Below are 24,160 nucleotides of genomic sequence, written 5' to 3' on the forward strand. Positions count from 1 at the left end.
AACCAGTTGGCAGGCCCAGCATGCATTAGAAGCAATACAACCTGCAGGCAAGTGGGTGTTAGGGGGTTAAATGACTCTTAGGGTGTATTCAGGCCTGGCTCTGTTGGAGCAGTCATTCCGAAAAAGGGAGCGTTTAACTCCAATAATTGGTTAATTTGGGCAGATGTGAACACAGCAATCGCTCTTGGATGCAGCATAAAACAAGCGAAGAAGGAGTGGTCCGGTCTCAACTCGCTTCCATTCTAGTCCTGGAGTGGTTTCTTTGCAGTGACAATGTAATCAACTCAGCAATTGACACAACTGACTCAAAAAAAACCAATGACCAATGAGAGAACAGCATGGCATTTGTTCAAAACTTTGGACCGCTTGGGACTGTTACCTTGGGAACACAAAACAACCCAAAAGAAAAATGCAACAATTTTTTAGCCACTGAATTGGGGAAAAAAAGCAGCCACAGATGTGCCACATGTCTTAATACACATTCAGACCTGTGGATTAGAGTAGACCAGTCGGGGTTTTTGTCGAGGAGTTCTATGAGGAAGCAGCTAAATTCAGTTTAGAGAAGCAGCAGGAGCACCAGCAGTTGAAGTCTAGCTTTTATTTCCTCAGCTGCTGAACCACAGTAGAAAACATTTTAGTGACCACTCTGTGCAGCAGTACCTCACTCAGCATCTGTGTCAGTTTCCCTGCTTCTTTCTCCAAACTGGGAGGAAAATATCCACGTCAAATAACCTCAAAATGATTACTTACAGTACGTTTACTTTTTTTTTTTTGCAACGTGCACAACAATAATAGTTCACCATGATGGATTGAAAAGAAAAATGATGAAACAAAACATGTTGGCAAATGGCAAATGCTCCCACCTGTGCTGTGGCAGACTGAAGGAATTTCTTTCCCACATGTGCTGTGACTGTGATCCTTCAAAACAAGTGTTTATTTATTCATGTATTTATTAATGGGGGAGGTCTGGTGGGGATAATTCAGATTCAATACCTTGCGTGAATATTTTCAAATGATCATTTGCATGACTTGAAGAGTAAAGAAACAGATGAGTGCCAGAAGTGTCTCCTGAAGCCGGCACCTGCAGCAGTAAAATACTCATTAGCATTGCTTATATATCTGTGATAGTGAAGGGATTTGAGGAAGTAATGCGATTGTGTCCTTGCAGCTTGGATCAGTTACGGAGAATTTCAGTGTTTAATTTACAATCATCATTAAGAACCACATGTGCCTTTTTTTCTATTCTCTCTCTCAAATTTTTATCCTCATTGCTTTTGTGTCTCCTCCAACTGTTTTGTAACCAGACTCATCGCTCTTTTCATTTTCACTTGTGCTTCTCGTTTACCTGATTGTACTGTGCCCATGAGATGAGTTGGATACATCTCTCCTTCCCCCAGAAAACCTGCTGCATTGCATAAAAGAATCGAGTGGGCACCGTCTCTGCCCCCAAACCAGATTTAGGAGCCCAGAAAAATCAACACAGAGAGACAGTTTTAGGCTGCAGTGCACTAATGTTTGTGTATCTGCATTTGCCTTTAGGTGCCTGCGTGTGTGTGTGTTTGTGTGTGTGTGTGTGTGTGTGCGCACATGCCTGCCTGCCTGCCTGCCTGCCTGCCTGCCTGCCTGCCTGCTGATGTGTGTGTGTGCATGTGCCTGTGTGGGTGTACAGTTTGTGTGTGTCCCCTCTCCAGGGTCTGTAGAGGTGTTGTATAGCCTTTGAAAATGTTTGCATTTCGATCAGATATTTCTCAAGGTTTTGTGAACATCTTGTCACAGTCAGAAATTGTCAGCCTGATATAATAAATTCACCACTAACCCAGCAAACACCACTCGACAGCCCGAGATGTCAGCGCAGACACATCTCTCACTCTCGGCGGCTCAAAGCACTCCGCCACTTCTTCTTCCTCCTCCCCGTCACCTTGAACACTTCTGCATTATGTGTTTGTGTGAAGTGACTTTTCTGATGCAGCATTTTCACCAGTAAAATGCTTCCCTCCATACAGTATGTTTAATGCCACATGTCCAGAATACAACTAGGTCTTTACTGAGGTCAAAATCTTCTGTAAAAGCTGAAACCAGGAGCATTGAGCATTTACAAATAATGTGGCAAGTGTGTGGCTATATGATTTTATATATAAATAAAGTCAATGCACACATGGAAACAGAAAATTGGAAGCGTTAATTGCTCTGTTTTATTGATTTTATTGAGCTGTGTGTGTGTGTGTGTGTGTGTGTGTGTGTGTGTGTGTGTGTGTGTGTGTGTGTGTGTGTGTGTGTGTGTGTGTGTGTGTGTGTGTGTGTGTGTGTGTGTGTATGCCGGTACAATCGTTTCATAATGCGTGCGCACATGTCAACTGAACGTGTCACACCCGCGTGCTTTGACGCCTGTCTAGCAGACAGCGCCTGACATGTAATGTAGTTTCCTCATTGACTTATAATGGCCCGCCGTTCACGCGCACGTTCACGTGTGATGACTGCTGCGCGCCGGTAATCACACTACGCGTAGTGGTCACGTGTAAACATTCATGCGTTTTGTAGCAAACGCACGCATTAACGCTCGCATGAATCTGATTGAACAATTTTGTCAGGCGCTCACGCGTACGCGGAAACGACGTGCGCAAACTGTGTCACGCGTGACAAGAAGCTGCGTTCGTATGTATGAGGGGTGGATAGTGCCACGGTTACCCAGCCAAAGGAGACTGTCGTGTGGAATTGACGTCTGAACTACGTCGCCTCACCTACGTGTTGATAAGTACGTCGCCTCACCTACGCCGCCGCCCCCACCCCCACCCCCCATCCCTCCTCCCATCCCTCCTCCCCACCACACACACACACCTGCAGTTTGTAAAAAGTAGCTACTACTGCCTAAGCTGCACAAAGCACCGTCAGTACATATAAAACACAGCTTAGGCCTAAGAAAAACAAAAAGTGAATCCAATATTGAAAGACTGGAATTCACTCAATTACTGTAAATTGGGGAAAGTGACAATGAGGGGATCGACGTAGCCTACTTTTTTTTCTTCCAACTTTATTGAACAACAGACAATTCAGACATTCCAGGTGTCAGTACAATAGCTAGATTTACACATGACAGCATAAGAGTTAACTAAAGAGAGAACAATAGAATTAACAATAAAAAAAAATACATTTCTTGGTGACAGAGCTTGTAATCAATAATGTTCTTGTTATGATGTTTAAGTTCTATGATTTCAGCCCAGAGGAGTGCAATTGTTTTAATGGAGAGAGTATGAGCGATATAAAAAAAAAGCACGATCGCAGCCTGAAGCAACAGTGTTGCTGCGAGAGGAGGCTGCTTTTAATTTTTCTGACAGCTCTTGCGCTACTTTTAAATATGAAGCTTTATCCATTTAAACTAGGAGCAACATCAACTGTCATTTTAAATTGTGTTTTATATTGTTAAATATTTCACTGATCGCAATTATAACACGAGTGTGTGTTTTATTGGAAGCGAGGCTGGATAGGTTACAGTGAGGTTTTTTTTAGGTGCTGCAGCTAGGTACAAGCAAATCTCATAAACAAAGACCTTTTTAAATGTGAAAACAGTGGAAACTTATTCAAGATTTGAGTTTGGGCAACACTGAAATATAACAGGCGACACATCGGAATTAATTTATTCACGGCCACATTAAGTGAAATTATTAACTTTACCGATTATCCATCTGATTATCCGTCCTGCTGCGAGCGAACAACTTCTATCAGTGGTGACTGTATATAAAAGTAAAATATAGGCTATAGCTAATGACCTCCTGACGCTCAGCTCAACGGGTGAGGAGAACATCTGTAGGCGGAGACAACTCTCGGCGGAGACGCTCAGAGAGAAAGTCAACAGCAGCGGATCAGCTGATCTCTCCCTCCGTACAAACGCTCCGTTCTGATCCAGATCCACTGGACTTTCAAAGTAAAGGTGACGCAGCTGTAAATGAGTTAAATGGTGAAAGAGCGGCGCCCTTATATCCGATTTTATGATTAAACTCTGAACATAACAGGTTATGAGCTAAGCATAAGTTACCTGTAGTTTATAGTCACACAGTAGGTTATGTTAATAGACAAGCATCTATGGGACGCTTTTAGCTATTTCATTTAAAACATCAGCTCAGCAAAGATGGGAAATAATATCTAATCATAATTAATTCGAGAATGGACGAGAATTAATGCACGTGAGTCTGGCCGCAATAGCGGATCAGATCGGACCATCAGGTCTTTAAGAACTGTAGCAGGAATTAAGCACTTTCAGAGGTTTTGTTCATTCACTAGAACTTATACAAAACAGACCCGGCTTCTAATTGAGACCGGCTTTTATTTGCTGAAACCTGGAGACAGACCTGACCCAGTGCAACCGGCATCTCCCTTTTCGCCTTTTTTTTCCCTCCTTTTTGAGAATTTACAGTAGGCTACATATGATGGTCTGGGAGACGCTGTGCGCTAGCCTACTGTAGGGGGATGAGAAGGCTCGTGGTTCAAATGATACTTGATCTAAAGAAGCTCTGTCTGACCAGATGGGGGGGTTACAATAGCCTATCCTCCAGTCTTTAGGAGCATCATTAAAAAAAAAAGAAAAAAAAAAGCGCTGGTCACGGTGGAGCTGAGAAGAGCGGAGTTGCACTGCTGCAGCTGATCAGCTGACATGTGGTCAAGACACAGACTTGTCCAGGACTTCAAACTCAGAGCTTTCTGTCTTCAGACTGTCCTGACCTGTCCCTCGACATCACACAGGGACAAATCACTTTATGCTGTGATTTAAGTAGGCTATTAAATACAGTAGCCTAGGCTAATCTTAATTTCGATTAATTAGCCTAATTACAAAGCCTCTAATTAATTAGATTAAATCGAGTCCAGGCCCTATAATATTGTCCTATAATTCCTACTGACGACGACTGCAGTGAAGTTAGTTTGAAGTTGGATATTTGACAGACATTCGCTCACTCACTCGCTTCTCAATACATTAAAAATCCATATAAAATATAAGATGTGTTCAAATGCAATAAAAACAGGTAGTCATAGATGAGGCTTAGCTCTACCATCCTGTGTTGATTTTGAGTCAACAGGTCACATGACCTGGGAGTTATTGAGCTCTAATGCTCATATTTACAGTATAAAATAAATCAAAAATCCATATAAAATATTACATTTGTTTAAATGCAATAAAAACAGGTGGGTGTCATAGAGGAGGCTTAGCTCTACCATCCTGTGTTGATTTTGAGTCAACAGGTCACATGACCTGGAGTTATTGAGCTATAATGCTCATATTTACTGTATAAAATATATTAAAAATTCATTTAAAATAGTAAATGTGTTTAAATGCAATAAAAACAGGTGTGTGTCATAGAGGAGGCTCACCTCTGCCATTCTGTGTTGATTTTGAGCCAACAGGTCACATGAATTTTTTATATAGGCCTATTTTATACAGTAAATATGGGCGTTAGAGCTCAATAACTCCTAGGTCATGTGACCTGTTGACTCAAAATCAACACAGGACAGAAGATCCAAGTCTCCTCTATGACACTCACCTGTTTTAATAGCATTTAAACACAAATAATATTTTATATGAATTTTGTATGTATTTTATACAGTAAATATGAGCATTATAGCACAATAACTCCCAGGTCATGTGACCTGTTGACTCAAAATCAACACAGGATGGTAGAGCTAAGCCTCCTCTATGACACACACCTGTTTTTATTGTATTTGAACACATCTTATATTTTCTATGGATTTTTAATGTATTGAGAAGGAGCGAATGTCTGTCAAATATCCAACTTAAAACTAACTTCACTGCAGTCTGACGACGGCGTAGTAGCGACGACGTGTGTTTCACACGTCAATGGTGGCGACGTTAGTTTCACACGTTGTTTCACACGTTTGTGGTGACGACGTACTTAGTTCAGACGTCCAGAGCAGGCGTAAATTTGTTGGTAATTCTATGGCGAGTTTATTGTGCCAAATCATGGATTACCAGGAGAAGGAGAAGGAGCAACCTCCCCTCCCGTCGCCGTCTGAACGTGTGGATTTTTGAATGGGAGTGGATGGGACAGCAGATGAGAGACCGGCGGCGACGTCACGGCGAGTGCACTGAAGGAACGTGTGACGGCGGCGACGTGACGGCGGCGTATGTTAGAATTACCAACAAATTTACGCCTGCTCTGGACGTCTGAACTAAGTACGTCGTCACCACAAACGTGTGAAACGACGTGTGAAACTAACGTCGCCACCATTGACGTGTGAAACACACGTCGTTGCTACTACGCCGTCGTCAGACTGCAGTGAAGTTAGTTTTAAGTTGGATATTTGACAGACATTCACTCCTTCTCAACACATTAAAAATCCATATAAAATATAAGATGTGTTCAAATACAATAAAAACAGGTGTGTGTCATAGAGGAGGCTTAGCTCTACCCTCCTGTGTTGATTTTGAGTCAACAGGTCACATGACCTGGGAGTTATTGTGCTATAATGCTCATATTTACTGTATAAAATACATACAAAATTCATATAAAATATTATTTGTGTTTAAATGCTATTAAAACAGGTGAGTGTCATAGAGGAGACTTGGATCTTCTGTCCTGTGTTGATTTTGAGTCAACAGGTCACATGACCTAGGAGTTATTGAGCTCTAACGCCCATATTTACTGTATAAAATATATAAAAAATTCATGTGACCTGTTGGCTCAAAATCAACACAGAATGGCAGAGGTGAGCCTCCTCTATGACACACACCTGTTTTTATTGCATTTAAACACATTTACTATTTTAAATGAATTTTTAATATATTTTATACAGTAAATATGAGCATTATAGCTTAATAACTCCCAGGTCATGTGACCTGTTGGCTCAAAATCAACACAGGATGGTAGAGCTAAGCCTCCTCTATGACACCCACTTGTTTTTATTGCATTTAAACAAATGTAATATTTTATATGGATTTTTGATTTATTTTATACTGTAAATATGAGCATTAGAGCTCAATAACTCCAGGTCATGTGACCTGTTGACTCAAAATCAACACAGGAGGGTAGAGCTAAGCCTCCTCTATGACACACACCTGTTTTATTGCATTTGAACACATCTTATATTTTATATGGATTTTTAATGTATTGAGAAGCGAGTGAGTGAGCGAATGTCTGTCAAATATCCAACTTCAAACTAACTTCACTGCAGTCGTCGTCAGTAGGACAATATTATAGGGCCTGGACTCGATTTAATCTAATTAATTAGAGGCTTTGTAATTAGGCTAATTAATCGAAATTAAGATTAGCCTAGGCTACTGTATTTAATAGCCTACTTAAATCACAGCATAAAGTGATTTGTCCCTGTGTGATGTCGAGGGACAGGTCAGGACAGTCTGAAGACAGAAATCTCTGAGTTTGAAGTCCTGGACAAGTCTGTGTCTTGACCACATGTCAGCTGATCAGCTGCAGCAGTGCAACTCCGCTCTTCTCAGCTCCACCGTGACCATCGCTTTTTTTTTTCTTTTTTTTTTAATGATGCTCCTAAAGACTGGAGGATAGGCTATTGTAACCCCCCCCATCTGGTCAGACAGAGCTTTTTTAGATCAAGTATCATTTGAACCACGAGCCTTCTCATCCCCCTACAGTAGCCTAGCGCACAGCGTCTCCCAGACCATCATATGTAGCCTACTGTAAATTCTCAAAAAGGAGGGAAAAAAAAGGCGAAAAGGGAGATGCCGGTTGCACTGGGTCAGGTCTGTCTCCAGGTTTCAGCAAATAAAAGCCGGTCTCAATTAGAAGCCGGGTCTGTTTTGTACAAGTTCTAGTGAATGAACAAAACCTCTGAAAGTGCTTAATTCCTGCTACAGTTCTTAAAGACCTGATGGTCCGATCTGATCCGCTATTGCGGCCAGACTCACGTGCATTAATTCTCGTCCATTCTCGAATTAATTATGATTAGATATTATTTCCCATCTTTGCTGAGCTGATTTGTTTTAAATGAAATAGCTAAAAGCGTCCCATAGATGCTTGTCTATTAACATAACCTACTGTGTGACTATAAACTACAGGTCCACAGGTAACTTATGCTTAGCTCATAACCTGGTCCCGACCAGGTTATGTTCAGAGTTTAATCATAAAATCGGATATAAGGGCGCCGCTGTTTCACCATTTAACTCATTTACAGCTGCGTCACCTTTACTTTGAAAGTCCAGTGGAGCTGGATCAGAACGGAGCGTTTGTACGGAGGGAGAGATCAGCTGATCCGCTGCTGTTGACTTTCTCTCTGAGCGTCTCCGCCGAGAGTTGTCTCCGCCTACAGATGTTCTCCTCACCCGTTGAGCTGAGCGTCAGGAGGTCATTAGCTATAGCCTATATTTTACTTTTATATACAGTCACCACTGATAGAAGTTGTTCGCTCGCAGCAGGACGGATAATCAGATGGATAATCGGTAAAGTTAATAATTTCACTTAATGTGGCCGTGAATAAATTAATTCCGATGTGTCGCCTGTTATATTTCAGTGTTGCCCAAACTCAAATCTTGAATAAGTTTCCACTGTTTTCACATTTAAAAAGGTCTTTGTTTATGAGATTTGCTTGTACCTAGCTGCAGCAGCACCTAAAAACACTCACTATAACCTATCCAGCCTCGCTTCCAATAAAACACACACTCGTGTTATAATTGCGATCAGTGAAATATTTAACAATATAAAACACAATTTAAAATGACAGTTGATGTTGCTCCTAGTTTAAATGGATAAAGCTTCATATTTAAAAGTAGCGCAAGAGCTGTCAGAAAAATTAAAAGCAGCCTCCTCTCGTCGTATTTGCAGCAACACTGTTGCTTCAGGCTGCGATCGTGCTTTTTTTTTTATATCGCTCATACTCTCTCCATTAAAACAATTGCACTCCTCTGGGCTGAAATCATAGAACTTAAACATCATAACAAGAACATTATTGATTACAAGCTCTGTCACCAAGATATGTATTTTTTTTTTATTGTTAATTCTATTGTTCTCTCTTTAGTTAACTCTTATGCTGTCATGTGTAAATCTAGCTATTGTACTGACACGTGAGCTGGAATGTCTGTATTGTCTGTTGTTCAATAAAGTTGGAAGAAAAAAAAGTAGGCTACGTCGATCCCCTCATCGTCACTTTCCCCAATTTACAGTATAGGCCTAATTGAGTGAATTCCAGTCTTTCAATATTGGATTCACTTTTTGTTTTTCTTAGGCCTAAGCTGTGTTTTATAGGCTATGCACTGACGGTGCTTTGTGCAGCTTAGGCAGTAGTAGCTACTTTTTACAAACTGCAGGTGTGTGTGTGTGGTGGGGAGGAGGGGTGGGGGTGGGGGCGGCGGCGTAGGTGAGGCGACGTACTTATCAACACGTAGGTGAGGCGACGTACTTATCAACACATAGGTGAGGCGACGTAGTTCAGACGTCAGTTCCACACGACAGTCTCCTTTGGCTGGGTAACCGTGGCACTATCGACTCGCCATAGTTGTCACGTGTGAAATACAACCTGCGCGTAACAACGCACGCACGCACGCACGCCTAACAATTTAACCATGCGTGCACACACACATAGCTGCGCATCCTTACAGTTGTTTTGACACGATTGTACCGCCATAAGTGTGTGTGTGTGTGTGTGTGTGTGTGTGTGTGTAAAAGAGAGAGAAAGAGGGAGAATGTAGTCTTAAAAGACAACACAAAACTAATGCAAAATTGTAATAGTAGCGAAATATAATTTGTAATGCGATAAATTTGGGTTTTTGGTTTCTTGCTCATGTCTTATGTTCTTATGTATAACAAAAAAAAACATAAATATTTGTCGAAAACATAATTGCTGCCTGGAATAAGTTCACCTACAAACTTTGACTCATGCTTTCTGTGGGTAAACGCAACCCAGGGCGTATATTTATACCTCAGGTCTATTTTGTCCCGCTTCACGTGTATGACCACAGGCAGTGCAGCGCCACAGGCTCTGACTCGCATTCACATTTGAACCTGAACGCACCCTGAGCAGACACAGGTGGAGGGCTGACGTTTCTCATGCTGCACTCTAAACAGCTGTTACTTTGGCCATGAAATCTGTGTTGACACTGCACTAGGCCCCTGAAAGGTTTAACATAACAAACATACAATTAAACCGTTGACATCACAAGCTGATGTTAAGATATAGAGTAGAGAGTAGAGTAGAGTAAAACTTCATTTATCCCTGCAGGGAAATTCAGATGTCAGAGAGGTCATCACAAAAAAACAGATAATAACTGCCACACTTCCAGATTCATCCAAATGAGCACAACCTAACACAGAATAGAGACAGCACAGGGACACACCATAAAATAAGTTAAAATAAATTAAAGTGCATATGTAAATGTATATGATGCAATACGATGTGATACGATGCAATACGATACAATACATTGCGATGCGATATGATACGTTGCGATGCAATGTGATACAATACGATACCATACCATATGATATGATACCATACCATACAATGCGATACGTTGTGATGTGATGCAATACAATGTGATACGTTGCAATACGATTCGTTACGATACGATGTGATGCGTTGCAATACGATACGTTGTGATGCCATGCGATACGATGTGATATGTTGCAATACGATACATTGTGATGCCATGCGATACATTACAATACGATACGTTGTGATGCCATGCGATACGATGTGATACGTTGCAATACGATACATTGTGATGCGATGCGATACATTACAATACGATGCGTTGTGATGCCATGCGATCTTAATTGTCCCCATGGGAAGATTTGTCCTGGACTCCCAGTTCATATCCTCTTTCCACAGCAACACAAATTCAATCAACATGAACATGAAACATGAAACATTACATTGCAGGACATGGAAAGGAAAACAGATTTAATAGGTCAAGTGAAGTGATTCATTTGTGATACGCTACGTATCAGAATTTTGTAACTTAACATATTGATTAAAACCATGCATTTCACACAAAAGGCATACACTGTTTCAGATCAGTATTATACACAATAGATATAAATTCTATGGCTGTTGTGTGGCAACTGCTACATCATCTTCCAGAAATCATCGCTCCCCCCGTGCTCCTTCATCCTCCTTGTCTTCAAAGCTGGAGCTGTTTTTTGGGGATGGAGGAGTTTTCACTTGACCTCACCTGCAGTACTTAACTGTAACTTTTCAAAAGACATCACATGGGTATTTCCTGCATCAAGGGTTAGTAATCCAAAATGCTCATACAGTAGTACAACAGTCAGAACCTGCAGGGGGGGTTATGCAGAGCTCACATAGGCCACGAGCACCCACCCCACCACCAAGTACATCAGCTGCAGCTAGTAGCTGATGACGGGCGACAGTGGGTAACGATAAAAAATTTTGGCCTGTTGCCCAAATATACTAGAAAGAGTGTGTAATTGTTCCTGGCCCGGGGCTCTGATTAATCTGGTTTTACCCAAACAGATGATGAACAGACAGTCAGAGTGGAATCCAGCACTGCGATGCCAGGACGGTCACCTCATAACGGAGAGGTTACTGACTCTTGTTGCCAAAGGCCAGCGGTGCCTAGCGTAGTCCCAGAGGAAGAATAGGATGTTATTTGGTTTAAACGGTCAACAAAGAGAGTCATATGTGGGCCTCTGAGGAGCCTCCAGGCTTAAAGGAAATGAGGAAGGCAATCAAAATGGAAATGTTGCCGCTTGGAAACTACATTAGAATCTCCGAGCAGTTCTTCATGGACTTATCTTTCACTTGGGTAATGAATCATGTCTGCCCTCTTTACAATTGAGCCTTTATCTGCTCTCACGCTGTCACTGCACTGTCATGCACACCAACTCTCTCTCTCTCTCACACACACACACACACACACACACACACACACACACACACACACTCACACCAAACCACACATAAACAAATAAACTGAGCTTCGTCACCATCCACCTGAGTCACACAGGATAATCTCTGTGGTTGATGAAGTCACAAGCAGCCCTGTCACTGTACTGTGTGTGTGTGTGTGTGTGTGTGTGTGTGTGTGTGTGTGTGTGTGTGTGTGTGTGTGTGTGTGTGTGTGTGTGTGTGTGTGTGTTTGTTTACATGTATGTATGTGCACTGTCTAGTGTAAATATGTCATACAGTAGGTTACATTGCTCAGAGGGGTTATGTTAGGCAGCATGTCTGCATGATGAGTGTAGTGTGTGTGGGTAGTGTTGAGAGCGGTGTCACCAGTGGAGACAAAAGCAGGGACTCTTCAGGGTGCCACTTGGAAAGTAAAACACCATTATGTCTAGAGTCTGAGCCCACCCACAGGAAACCCAGTTTAAAGCAATTTACTGCTCACGCTGGAAATCTGAGATATTGATAAAAAGCACCAGAACATTTGAGAAACATTCTACCTGCATATTTGTATCTGTACAGTAGCTCCAGACTGTATTGTAGCTGTGGGTTGAAATAAGGATCTGAGTACTTCTCTAAATGAGAGATTTCAGTTTTGATTTTCTTTTTTTTTTCTTTTTTTTCTTTTATTATTGATTCCTTGAGTTGACAGATACATATTAGATATTTATACACAATAGCACAAACACAGACATACTTCCATGTGTAATCAGTGTAGACTTTATACATCTCTGAACTGTAAAAAAAGAAAAGGAAAAAAGACTGTACTGGTAAAGGATTAAGCAGGAACCTTATTTTTCTTCCACCCCAAACCCCGTCCCTGGCGTCAGTCCAACTAAATGCACTCAGAAATGATTTTACTAAACATCTCATCCCCAGATTTCTGTATAGAAGTCCATCCTACCATTTATTTTACGGATTAGCTGTTCATATGAGGCTTTTCCTGCCAGGGCATTGAACCATTAAGAATAGGTCAGGCTATTTCCTCCTGCCCAGTGTTTCATTATGACTCTCTTAGCAGTAGTTACTTAGTAGTAATCAGTTTTGATTATTGATAAATTAGCAAAAACTCAAAATTCTCATCCTGTCATAGTGGGTTTTATTGTGTTAATATTGATGGGTAACAAAGGTAATGCCATCTATTAAAACCACACTATTTAAAGTAAAGGGCTGCTTTCTGTAGATGTTGTAGCCTTGACCCAGACTCTTAAAGTGCTCTCAGATTTCCATCAGCCTTTTCTTCTTTTTTTATGCTTCTTTTTTTTGAAGATCAGCATTCACGTTGGCCAGAGCCCTCCCAGCCCACTGTTTGTTTAAAGGGGAACTCCGCAGATTTGTACTCATACAGTAAAGGTCAGTCTTCCACTCGTAGGGGAGTACGACTCAGCACATGCATGTGCAAACAGATGTGTAATGACTTGGCTCGGGAGGAGCATGCCAATGCAAAGCCTGAGAAAATAACCCAGATGATGTCATCAGCATTATCAAAATCTGGACTTGATGACTGTACATTTATAACAAGGTGGCTGCCTTTTTCAAACTGGGAGTGTGAAGTTGGAAGGATGAGGATGCTAACCAGACAGCTGGTTGATTGATGGGAACTGTAGGAGCCAGTGTTTTTGAAGCCTGACTCCCAGTAAGAAGATTTTGGAGCCTCTGCTGCTTTGATTTTGTCTTCTTTCTTTCTTTCTTTCTTTCTTTTAAATCTATAACCGTAGTTTTACATTTGTATGACATTTTAATACTAGCACTGGAATGCCCCTTTGATACTGACACATGTGAAACTGCATTGGTTATGGGTTGTTTAAATCAATGTGTCATTCATGTAGGTTGTTTCTAAAGCTGACAGGTGCAAGTGCTCACTCCATACGCAGCAGCTCTGTGACCAGTTTGGTGACCAGAGCCATGAGTTAGGGGCGGAGTCAGACAGCCAAGATGGCCACAGCGGAGCACTCCCTGACCTGACAGAGGCTCTGTTCATCTTTATATTCAGTGTGTGGTGGACTCTCAGCTTTTTGCTTCTTTTTCTCTGGCCTGTTAACATGCTGTGCTGTAAAATGGTCTTAGTAGTACTACATACTGTAAGCCCATCACAGTTGTGACAGCAATTGCAGTGCTTCTTAGTATTTCTTGATATTGTAATGCTAATTGCTGCTCTTGAGTTGTAACCTGCTTTTCTTTTCTTCTTCACATTTTCCTTCAGTGAAATAAAATGAGAGTATACGGCTCACTGCGTGGTCCTGGGTTTGAATCCGTCAACAGGCTCGATGGGGGGTTACATTGGTCTGCAGATTGAGACCTGCTGAGAAAATTGGCATCCTAAGAATAGACCAGTTAGTCACTATTGTAAAAACTTCTCCAGCAAGTTTGGATATTTAAAGATCTTTTCTTTTACGCTAACCAAGACAAGATCCTAATCTGTCTTCCATCAAAAGGCAAAAAAAACACCACTGCAATAAAAAAAGTGCCTCACATTTGTTCACACGCCTTCCATTGACACAAATGAGTGACGAACACACCGCCATCTATTTTGTGCCTCTGTCCACATTTCCATCTGAATGATATGCAGCTATTTATAGGTCCGTGGGAGGATAGATGGGCATCATTTAGATTTTCATTTTCAAAAGCTTCTCTCCTCATCGCTGTAAGCTATTTTCAATCGACCATTTGTTGGGTGCACAGGAAAATGCACAGGATAATGCTAATTACGTGCACAAAACCTGCTGTAAATGGCGGCTTTGGAGTTTTTTTTGAGATTGTGACAATGAAGACGTCTTTGTGAGTGACAGCGTTTACATGACCTTATTAATATTCAGTTAAGCATCAATTCCCCAAAAAAAAGGCTAAACTTAGACGAGTGGTGTGGAATCAGGCTGTTAAAGCACATCTGGATCTCTCTGGATGGAGGACTTCTTATCTTGAGCTCATTTTTTAATGAGCTGTTTTTCCTCTGAACACACCTCTACCACCATCTGTTCCGTGCACTGCGGCGTCCAACCACTGCTGACCTCTCCCTGACGCCTGTTAAGACTTTTTTTTTTTTCTGTAAACATTTGTGGGTTTTGGTCATGTAAGGTGGAGCGCATCATGAGGCGCTTCCTCCCCCTCCTTGTCACTACTCCCACAGCCTTTCTTTGGGATTTTCAATATTGTGAAATTGTCTGGATTGTCTGCCTGTCTCCATGACAAAATATGGAACGTATTTCCATTACACCGAGGAGGGGGGGGGATACAAAGGGATTTCTTGATGTGATGGAATTGGTGGGATCGTGACCGCGGTCTGTGCTCACTGCTGTTTCACCTTTTGACACATCATTACCATTTTCACATCATAGACTTTCTAATGAACTGAAGATCAAGCCCCAGGGTGCACATCTCAACATATGTGATCTTTGACATTTGATATAATTCTACGGGATGTAGGCTCTGTACTGTACGTGCATCATGCATGCTTAACCTGGTAAACAGCAGGCATCAATTCAATTCTTTGAAAATGGCGTCTGTTAAATGTCCTGAGACTGTTCTGCTCTAATGAAGACTGAAATAAAAATAGAAAGCAGCGAGAGAAATCCTCCTCTATGTGTCTTAAAATGAGCATTAAAAGCCAATAAGCGGTTCCTTAAGACCTTTAACCTGTCCTCGGGGTATTCCCTCTGTTTTTGCCCCAGATCAGGAAAAAAAAAATGAGGGAGTGACTACTTCGGTTGGTTAGTCAGTGGGGAACTGCAGCAGCAGATTTCATGATTAAACAAGCGTGCACTAATCACTAATGGAGCCGTTCTGCAGGACTGAATCAGGAGGACGTCAAAAGAATAAATGAACGAGTGAAGGAGTATGAGGACGACGCCACGGGCATGATTCATTCCTTTTATTTTTTAATTACACAACTTGGGTATGTAGTAGCAGAGGCTCTGGAGGAAGGTGGTCACATCAAGTCAGGACCTGGGCCCAGAAACATGGACAGAGCTGAGAGACAATGAAAATTGGAAGAGGATTCAATTTGAAGGACATTAGAAATATTTGAAAACAGCATGTTCAGAAAGTATTCAGCATTTTTTTTTTTCAATGGATAAAAAAAACGTTGTATTCATTGAAAATTATTATATCCCTGTAAAAACTCTTTAATCCATCAAAGACCTACAAAAATGAAAATGAAAATTAGATTTACTGAAGTATTCAGACCTTTTACTGCCTTTTGAGAAGCCTGGAGCCCTAACAGACCTTCAGCAGTCTTCAGCAGAGAGGGAGAAGCTGCTGGAAGGACGACCATCTCACTTCTCCGTCAGTCAGCCCTTAATGGAGTCCACTTTGAGTAAAAGGCATTTGACAGCTCCCATTTAAAGTTTACCGACTGGCTTTTTATCAGACTCAACAGAGAGAGCATGATGGAAAAGACTCTGTGCTGAAATAAAAAATGAACACCGTGTCTGGCAAATACCATTTACTGCTTTACACCTGGATAACACCTTCGTTATGGGGAAGCGTGGTGGTGGGGGTCTGCTGCTTATATTATGTTTGTAATGAGTATCTTGTCTTTTTTTTTTTATTCAATCAGTGCTCTGGGAGGCTCCTCTGCACTCCATATCCCAGCATTCCCAAGTGGCGGGTGCCTAATTGACTACGTCCCTCAAGTGTGCCAGCTACTCACCAACAAAGTAAGTGTTTGCTGTAACTCACAATACCTCCACACACTGTTGTGTATGTCAGCGTCAGGCTCTGCGTTGTTTGACATCATTCATGTCCTGATATTTTAATTAAGACGCTCCTCCTTACGTGAGCGTGTGACAGGTGCATGAATAATTTATTGCAATATTTTGAAGCCGAGCGTCCGTCTGCACGCGGTTAATGTGTGTTATGCGCACCCAAGCGTGTGTCGTCTGGCATCTGCGGTCGTGGGCGTGCTGGCCGACCTCCACGGGCCGTCTGCGCGCTCCCCGGCCTCCGCAGGTTGACAGGTAGATATGTAGCGTAGACACATATTAATGCCACTTCCCCTCGGGAGACGTGCCCATCCCCCGCAGTCCTCGTACGCACACGCAGAAGACACACAGACGGCCCCGCATCTCACCTGGCACACACGTGTCCCCGGCTGACCTCCGTGTGTGTGTGTGTGTGATTGTCTGAGTCCAGCCTCCTCTGAAAGAGTCACGGAGGCCCGCTGCCTGTGTTTTGGAGAAAAGCAGAGTTGGAGAGCAGAATAAGGCACCGTGACACAGAGGAGGAAGAGTGTCTCTCATAATGTCACCATGACTGTTTTTAGAGAGCAAGTACAAATTTCCAAGTGTACAGCGTTAAGACATCTACAACCCACATCACTCATCACTCCCACATTGATTTCAAGCAGGGCCACCGGCTCCTTCCAGCATGCAAAGTGTAATCAGCACCGAGCACTGAACGCCGGCCAACTGCTGCTCTGAAGGTGTTCATTATTTCAAATTGTAAAATAAATGAGATAGAGATATAGTTTGATGGATCGTTCAGCTTTTTTTCTAAGCAGTTGATAATGCAGCGAAATAATGCATTCGAAAGAATTCAACAATTTCAGTGTCTCAAAACCAAATAGGGTAAATGAATGTTCCCTCAAAGCATGACCATCACAGCAGACCAAATAAAAGTGAGAAGCGCCATGTGGAAGTAATGTGAATAAAGTCAGGCTGTTTACTGCCTTTTAAAAATGTAACTGTCTTAACAGTGTGTATTTATATAAATGTATATTTTTGTTATTACAACTATAATATTTGATCTGTTTTAGTAACATGTTCACTAATGTGCGCTAATGTTATGCAAGATCATCAGCTTACTGTAAGCAGTTGGGCCATGACAGCATTATTATAATCAAGGAAAATTAACAGTTTATCACAAACATTACCACGATTTAACTTTAGAGTAAAATCCAGTCTGAATCCGTAACAAGTTTTTAAGGGATATTTCTACATTTTGGCAAATTTGCCTATTGCCATAATCCCTATAGCCTTGGGAGTAGTTTCATTATCTTTAATTGTCAGTGCAAGCTGTGTTTAGATCAGCGGGGCAGAGATGTGAGCTGCACGGCATTTCCATGTTTCCCTCATCAAACTAAATCCACAATCCAACAACTCCAAAACACTCTGGTGGACAAGTTGTGACCTGCACATTCACCACGCTATGAAATAATAATGTATAATTTCTGTAAATTTACGACACATGAAGAAAATACTCAGAACTACTTTTGAATTAACTCCACCCAGCAATCATGTCTGGAATGTAGTTCCGGCTACGCATTTACCTCGAAAACAAATTTGTCTCGTAACATTCTGTTATTATCTCATAGCGTGGTGAATGTGCAGGTCACAATTTGTCCATCAGAGTGTTTTGGAGTTGTTGGATTGTGTATTTGATGAGTATGATGAGTATGATGAAGGACAACCAGAAATACCATATGCCTCTGTAGTGTTAGCTGAGCAGCTTGTATCTCTGCCCCGCCAATCGAAAAACAGCTTGCACTGACAATTAAAGGTAACAAACCTACTGCTCTGACTATAGGGATTATGGCAATGGGCCAATTTGCCAAAATGTTGAACTATACCTTTAAATGTCTTGTCAGTTTTTGTTTGTGTCTCTTCTGTCGAGCTCCAAATGTTAATTGCCTTCCACCCTCTGGTGATTAAGAAGAACTGTCAGTGTAAATTGGAACTATTTGATAACAGACATGTGGCAGCAAAAGCACTACTACACCTGGAAAGCAAAAGGTAAAAATGTGTGTCATCAGAGCCGGATCACATTCTATCTAATATCATTTACTAGATTTATTGACTGAAAACAATGAATCAACACCCCTGACAATCCCGGCTGTTCGGTGCTTTTGTTCTTCTAACACCATCAATTATTTCCACCCACTTATTCCAGATGCTCTGATTGTTTTTGACACAGCTATCAGCACATACCTCAGCTCTGACTGTGACTTTGATTGTGCTGGCTGATGGCAGCACCTGGCATCTGGATTACTCAAAAAAAAAAAAAAAAAATTACTCATGGAAACACAGCTCCAGAAGATGATGTGCCCCGAGGGGGTTTCAGTCCTCTGCTGTGCGTGTGATAGGTACATATGTAATCAACTCACACAAGACAGGGAATCAGTCATTCTCAATAAAATCATCTTCAGTCGTTGCCCAGCCTTTATTTTTTTTGACACAATAAATGATAGTCAGTGTTAGGGATGAGCGAGTACAGCATTATCTGTATCTGTATCTGTATCTGTTAACCATATGAATTATCTGTATCTGTATCTGTACTCGGAGTGGGCGGGGCCTAAACCGGAAGTGGGCGGGGTTTAACCCAGAAGTGGGTCGGGTTGTCTTGAAATGGATATGGATTGATCAGAAATTGTTATATTTATTGCTGATTAGAAAACTATTTACAGGACAGCATCAGCATTGAGCTTCAGATCAACGGTTTTGATCATGATAGCAAACAAACTATTCATTTACACAACAAGTTTTGCAACAATGAATACAACATATGTGGTTGCAATTATTAAGTAAAATGTAATGAACAAGAGTTTTCATACTCAACATAACTTTCTTTTTTTTACTTTAATTTTTTTTTAAATGATCAGTGTGATTTTTAATTTTTAACTTTATTTTATTTCCACACCAGGTGTGTGTGTGTGTGTGTGTGAGTAAGAGAGAGACAGAGACAGCTGAATGTCAGCTACTCTGTGTATCACTCATTATTCTGTATCACTGATCATGAGAGAGAGAGGAGGGGGGAGAGAGAGAGAGTGTGTGTGTGTTTTGTAATAGGCCTATTATTTATACCACTACTATTTTTTTTAAAAGAAATACAGCAAGGAAGTGTCAGACACTCAGTGCGTGAACTGATTAGCGCCAGCTGACGGTTTAAAAAAAAAAAAAACTCCGACGAACGGCGGAGGGAGAGAGAGCGTGTGTGGAAAAAAAAAAAAAAATCTCCGACAGGCAGAGACGCAACGCGAGTCGGCACCACGTCTGAACGAACCCACGTTTACCAGAACTCTACTGGTTCATAAGTAAGTGACTGAAGTAATAACAAAGCTGAAGCTGAAGAAACCCTAAACGTTAAGGGAGAAGACCTGAGTGACTGAGAGAGAGACAGAGAGAGACAGAGCTGTCAGCTGTTCTGTGTGAGTGATCAGAGCGGGACACAGCAACACACCTGCATGTGTGTAGGGGAGGGGCTGTAGCCTATCACAGAACGCAGACACAGTCAGCTACCCAATGAGGATTTTCATTCAATCTTTTTTTTTTTTTTTTCCGAGCACAGATATTGACTCGTATTACTCGTATAATACTCGTACTCGGCAAAAGTGCTTTATCCGTACCGGATACTCGTTTCAGCCGAGTATCCGGCTCAACTCTAGTCAGTGTGAAACTGGCCTATAAGAGAGAAGCTAAGAGCAATTATTAATGGAAGCCTGATTATTAAATGTGTTTGCTTCCACTGTCTTCATCCGTTGCCTCATAGATCACTTTTGTTCTCTATTGTTTTTATAAAGAGGCTCAAACCTGGTGTTTAATATCCAGATATATTATCAAGATAATGATCTATGCAATACTCTATACAGCATGTGTTCCCACTGCTGGCATCCTCATTGCATTTTTCACACGTACCATGCTAAGGAGACGGTAGGAGGAGAAGCTCTGTAAACAAAAACAATAGTAGTGATTGCTCAGTTGTTGGATGCATCATTATTCAGCCCACAACTCGGTTTCCACTTGGTGAGGAAAATGTCTTTTATGGGCAGCAAGTTGTAGGCAACAAGTTGCTGCTGCTGTGGAGGCATCTCACCATCTCTGTAAACCAACAGTAGTTTATATGAAGACATACAGCACATTGGTGTCTCTACAGGGACTGTCTTTTCTGAATCATTATTAGTCTGACTCTAATTTGTAGCTTCTATTCAATTCCAATGACTTCTTGACTGCTGATCAGTTTTGTTCACTGGGTATTATAAATCTCTTACATGTTGAAATAGGAAATGTGAGTATAAAGGCTATAATAACAACGGCCATTTTTCACTGATAACCAATCAAATCAAGGCGCTCCTTTGGCTCTGACGCAGCATATTTCTCCCTGAAGTCACCACTCTTGGCTGTGTCACACTTTCCCGCCCACAGCCCCCACTCAACCAAGATGTGTGTTGGAGTTTGTGTTATTCTACAATAATTTCAGGTCTTTTATCACATATTTTCACAGTGTACAAAAATCTAACAGTATGCTGCATTCAGTCTAATCCCAGGTGCGTTATTCAAAATTTTGACACCAAAATCTTTACTGCAAATGAATATCTGTTCTAGGGCTGCATGATAAATTGTAAAAAAAAAAATAATAATAATAAAAAAAAATCATGAAATCGATTCACACCTACATGTGATTTCATTTCTAAATTGCAACGATTCTTCTGCATTTTATTTCATGAGCTGCGTCACAATCAAGTGCTCCTATTTTCCTCTATAGATTTATCAAGTGCCCCCAAATGTGATGCTGTCGTTTAAAATCTCATGTAACACCAACCTGAATTCATAAAGTTTCCTCATGAAGCAGTCAGGAGGCTCACCGACATGACGTGCATGTTTTGTGTTGAGATGCGTCTGGAGATGAGCCAGCTTCATGCCACTGTTTGCTAACTTCTCCCCAGAAGAAAAAAACAAAACAAAACACGATGGCCCGAGTGGGTTGCAACTCGTGGACGTAAATGTCGGGATTTTACCGGCGCTGGTTTAGCCTTTTTTCAATTTTTTTTATCACCTAGCCCTCCGTGGTTTAGCAGCGCTGCTGCTACACATCAACCGCGACTCCGTTGTTTGATTGACAGGCGATGCCGGCAAATGCCAGGTTGGGTTAAACCATCTGGTGGGGGGGGCTCGGTGAGGTAAAAAAATAAAAATTTAGGCTACAGATTATGGTTGTTTGATCAGCGTGAGATTTTTCTTTTTAAAGCCGAAGTAGTTTCTCTGTGGCTGTGACATTTTCTCTGTAGTACATGTTATTCACCAGCTCAACCCAGGCATGCAGCTTGTTTGGTACAACTGCAAAACAATCCCCCTCTCAAACAATGTCCCGCGGCGCGACGTTCCGCCGCTCTGTGTTCCCAACGTTTTGTACGCTACACACTCACCAGTATTGGGGTATATGAAAAATTAATATCACAAAAAAAAAAATCACCGGTATTCGGTATGAACCGGTATACCGCCCAGCACTAACTATGCATGACCAGTGTTTGTGACTGTGTGTGCGTTTTCAGGTGTGACTCTGTGGACACAGACCATTGTCACTGTTCTTCAGACAGTGCTTACTTGGCCTCGGTATTCTGTAAAACTGCGTTCGGTTCAATCGTGCCACCAAAGCAACGGCAGCGTCACTACAGAACCATGAATCATCAGACAGATTCATGCACAGTGTTTACATTGACTGCTTTACTGTGCAGAGGAAAGAGCAGTGAGTTGCTGGAGTAGATTTCCCAGACGCTGAGTGGACAGGAAACTTCACAATGAATCATGTCTCTCATATGTGAATGGTACTTTCTTACAGTTTAAAGATGTTTTACAAAACACTACATGTCACACTAAGACTGAATTTCAATCATTCATGAATAAAATATGTAGTTTTTTTTATATCAGTATTGATCCTGCTGTAGTTTTTGGTTTAATTCAGATTGTGTTGAGAGTAAGTCATTTTCTAATTAATTCAAAGTCAGCTATGAGTCATTCTTTACATCATGAAGATGGGTGATGTAAATGTGTGTGTGACACAGGCAGTAGAGATTTCTTAATCATTCAGCAGGAAGCACTTATGGAGTTATTGCATCACAGTCCCCACAGACACACACGCACTAACACAATAAATGGATGTGTGGGCGAGGGAGCCATGGGTACGGGCAGGTTTGAATACCTGCAGAGCAAGATCACCTGTCTTGCATCACTCAAACCTCCAGGCAGCCAATCACAGTCACAGAGTGGCGGTGACAGCGGGGGCGGGAACTCTTTTCCCAGTATGGGTGTGAAAGTTCAGTGATCTGCAGTTCCCCTGAAACACACACGCCCGCAGTGTAACTATATAAACAACTTATTGAGCGTGTGGCTTTGAGTTACTGTGTCTGCTGTCCCATGTAAACGCAACTGAGCAGGAGGCTGAGTCACAATGCGCGTTTGTGTTTAAGAGCTCTTGCAGAGATGAGACCCGTCACACACACACACACACACACACACACACACACACACACACACACACTGTGTATCAGAGATATTACCACTTTCCTCTTTCACAAAATGCTGATTTCATACTCAGTGAGTAATCACTAGCATGCAGGAGCAGTAGGTCACCCTCTGTCTTCTGCTTCAGCCATGATGGATCCAGTCCTCAGAGGAGCTGCAGTTTCCCCAGTTGCTTTTAGCTGCTCCAACACCAGTATATTGAAATGCAGTCTTTTATTATGCATCATAGACACAGTGGCACCAATATACTGTAGTGTTATATAGCAGAGATAAAGTTTATTCATTCATAAAGACTTTTAAAGGTATAATATGTAGGAATTCCCCCCATCTAGCGGTGCAGTTGCATATCTGAACGTATTCTTGATGTTGCATTCACGTGAAATCGGGCAGACGTCAGACAGACAACAGACGCTGCATGTAACAGGATAAACAAGCGTCTATGTAAACAAGTGGTCCACCAGCACGAGGCAAAACAATACAGGTGTGACAATATGTTGTCATGGTGATGTTGTATTGTTTACCTGACCCACGTTTTACCGTCTTTCTCTCGTGGAGTAAAATGGCATCCGGTTGGTTTGCCGACGGCCGTCTGCCTGACTGCACCTGAATGCAACATCAGTGCCTCCGTCTTTCCTCACACTACACAGCGGTGACAGTTTTAACAGGCACTACCTGGAAAACTTTCTCCCCGAGCCGACAGCTCCTCTGAGTTTCCGTGGTTACCTACGGTCACGCTGCCACTCAACGTAAAAAATGGTGATGCAACATGGCCGCCTCAGTTCGGTGCGTCGCCCACTTATGTATTTGTAACAACTTGTAACAACTCATTCTAAGGTACGAGAAAGCTTTCATTTGTATGCGGGTGTGATTCGACTTCAATGAAATACGTATTTATGAAAGCAATATTTGATTTTTGCTAATAAAAAGCCAAATAAGTTACATACTGGGGCTTTAAGTTCTACCTTCCAAAGGTTCATCTGAATTATAGCAGCTTTTATTTTGTAAAAATGTTGTTATTATCCATTTACATTGCAGAGGTGATGATCTTTCTG

General features: G+C 41.7%; 1 protein-coding gene across 1 annotated transcript in view; it reads left to right on the top strand.

Moving 5' to 3' along the window:
- Nucleotides 1–24,160, top strand: part of babam2 (BRISC and BRCA1 A complex member 2) — a 114,543-nt gene that overhangs the window by 84,622 nt on the left and 5,761 nt on the right. The window contains exon 8 of the mRNA XM_085768447.1: nt 16,433–16,532. Coding sequence (XP_085624573.1) covers nt 16,433–16,532 — 100 coding nt within the window. The remainder of the gene's footprint in view (nt 1–16,432; nt 16,533–24,160) is intronic.

The sequence above is a fragment of the Trachurus japonicus genome, chromosome 22, assembly GCF_045865225.1.
Source record: "Trachurus japonicus isolate A0001 chromosome 22, Traja_1.0".
Lineage (NCBI taxonomy): Eukaryota > Metazoa > Chordata > Actinopteri > Carangiformes > Carangidae > Trachurus > Trachurus japonicus.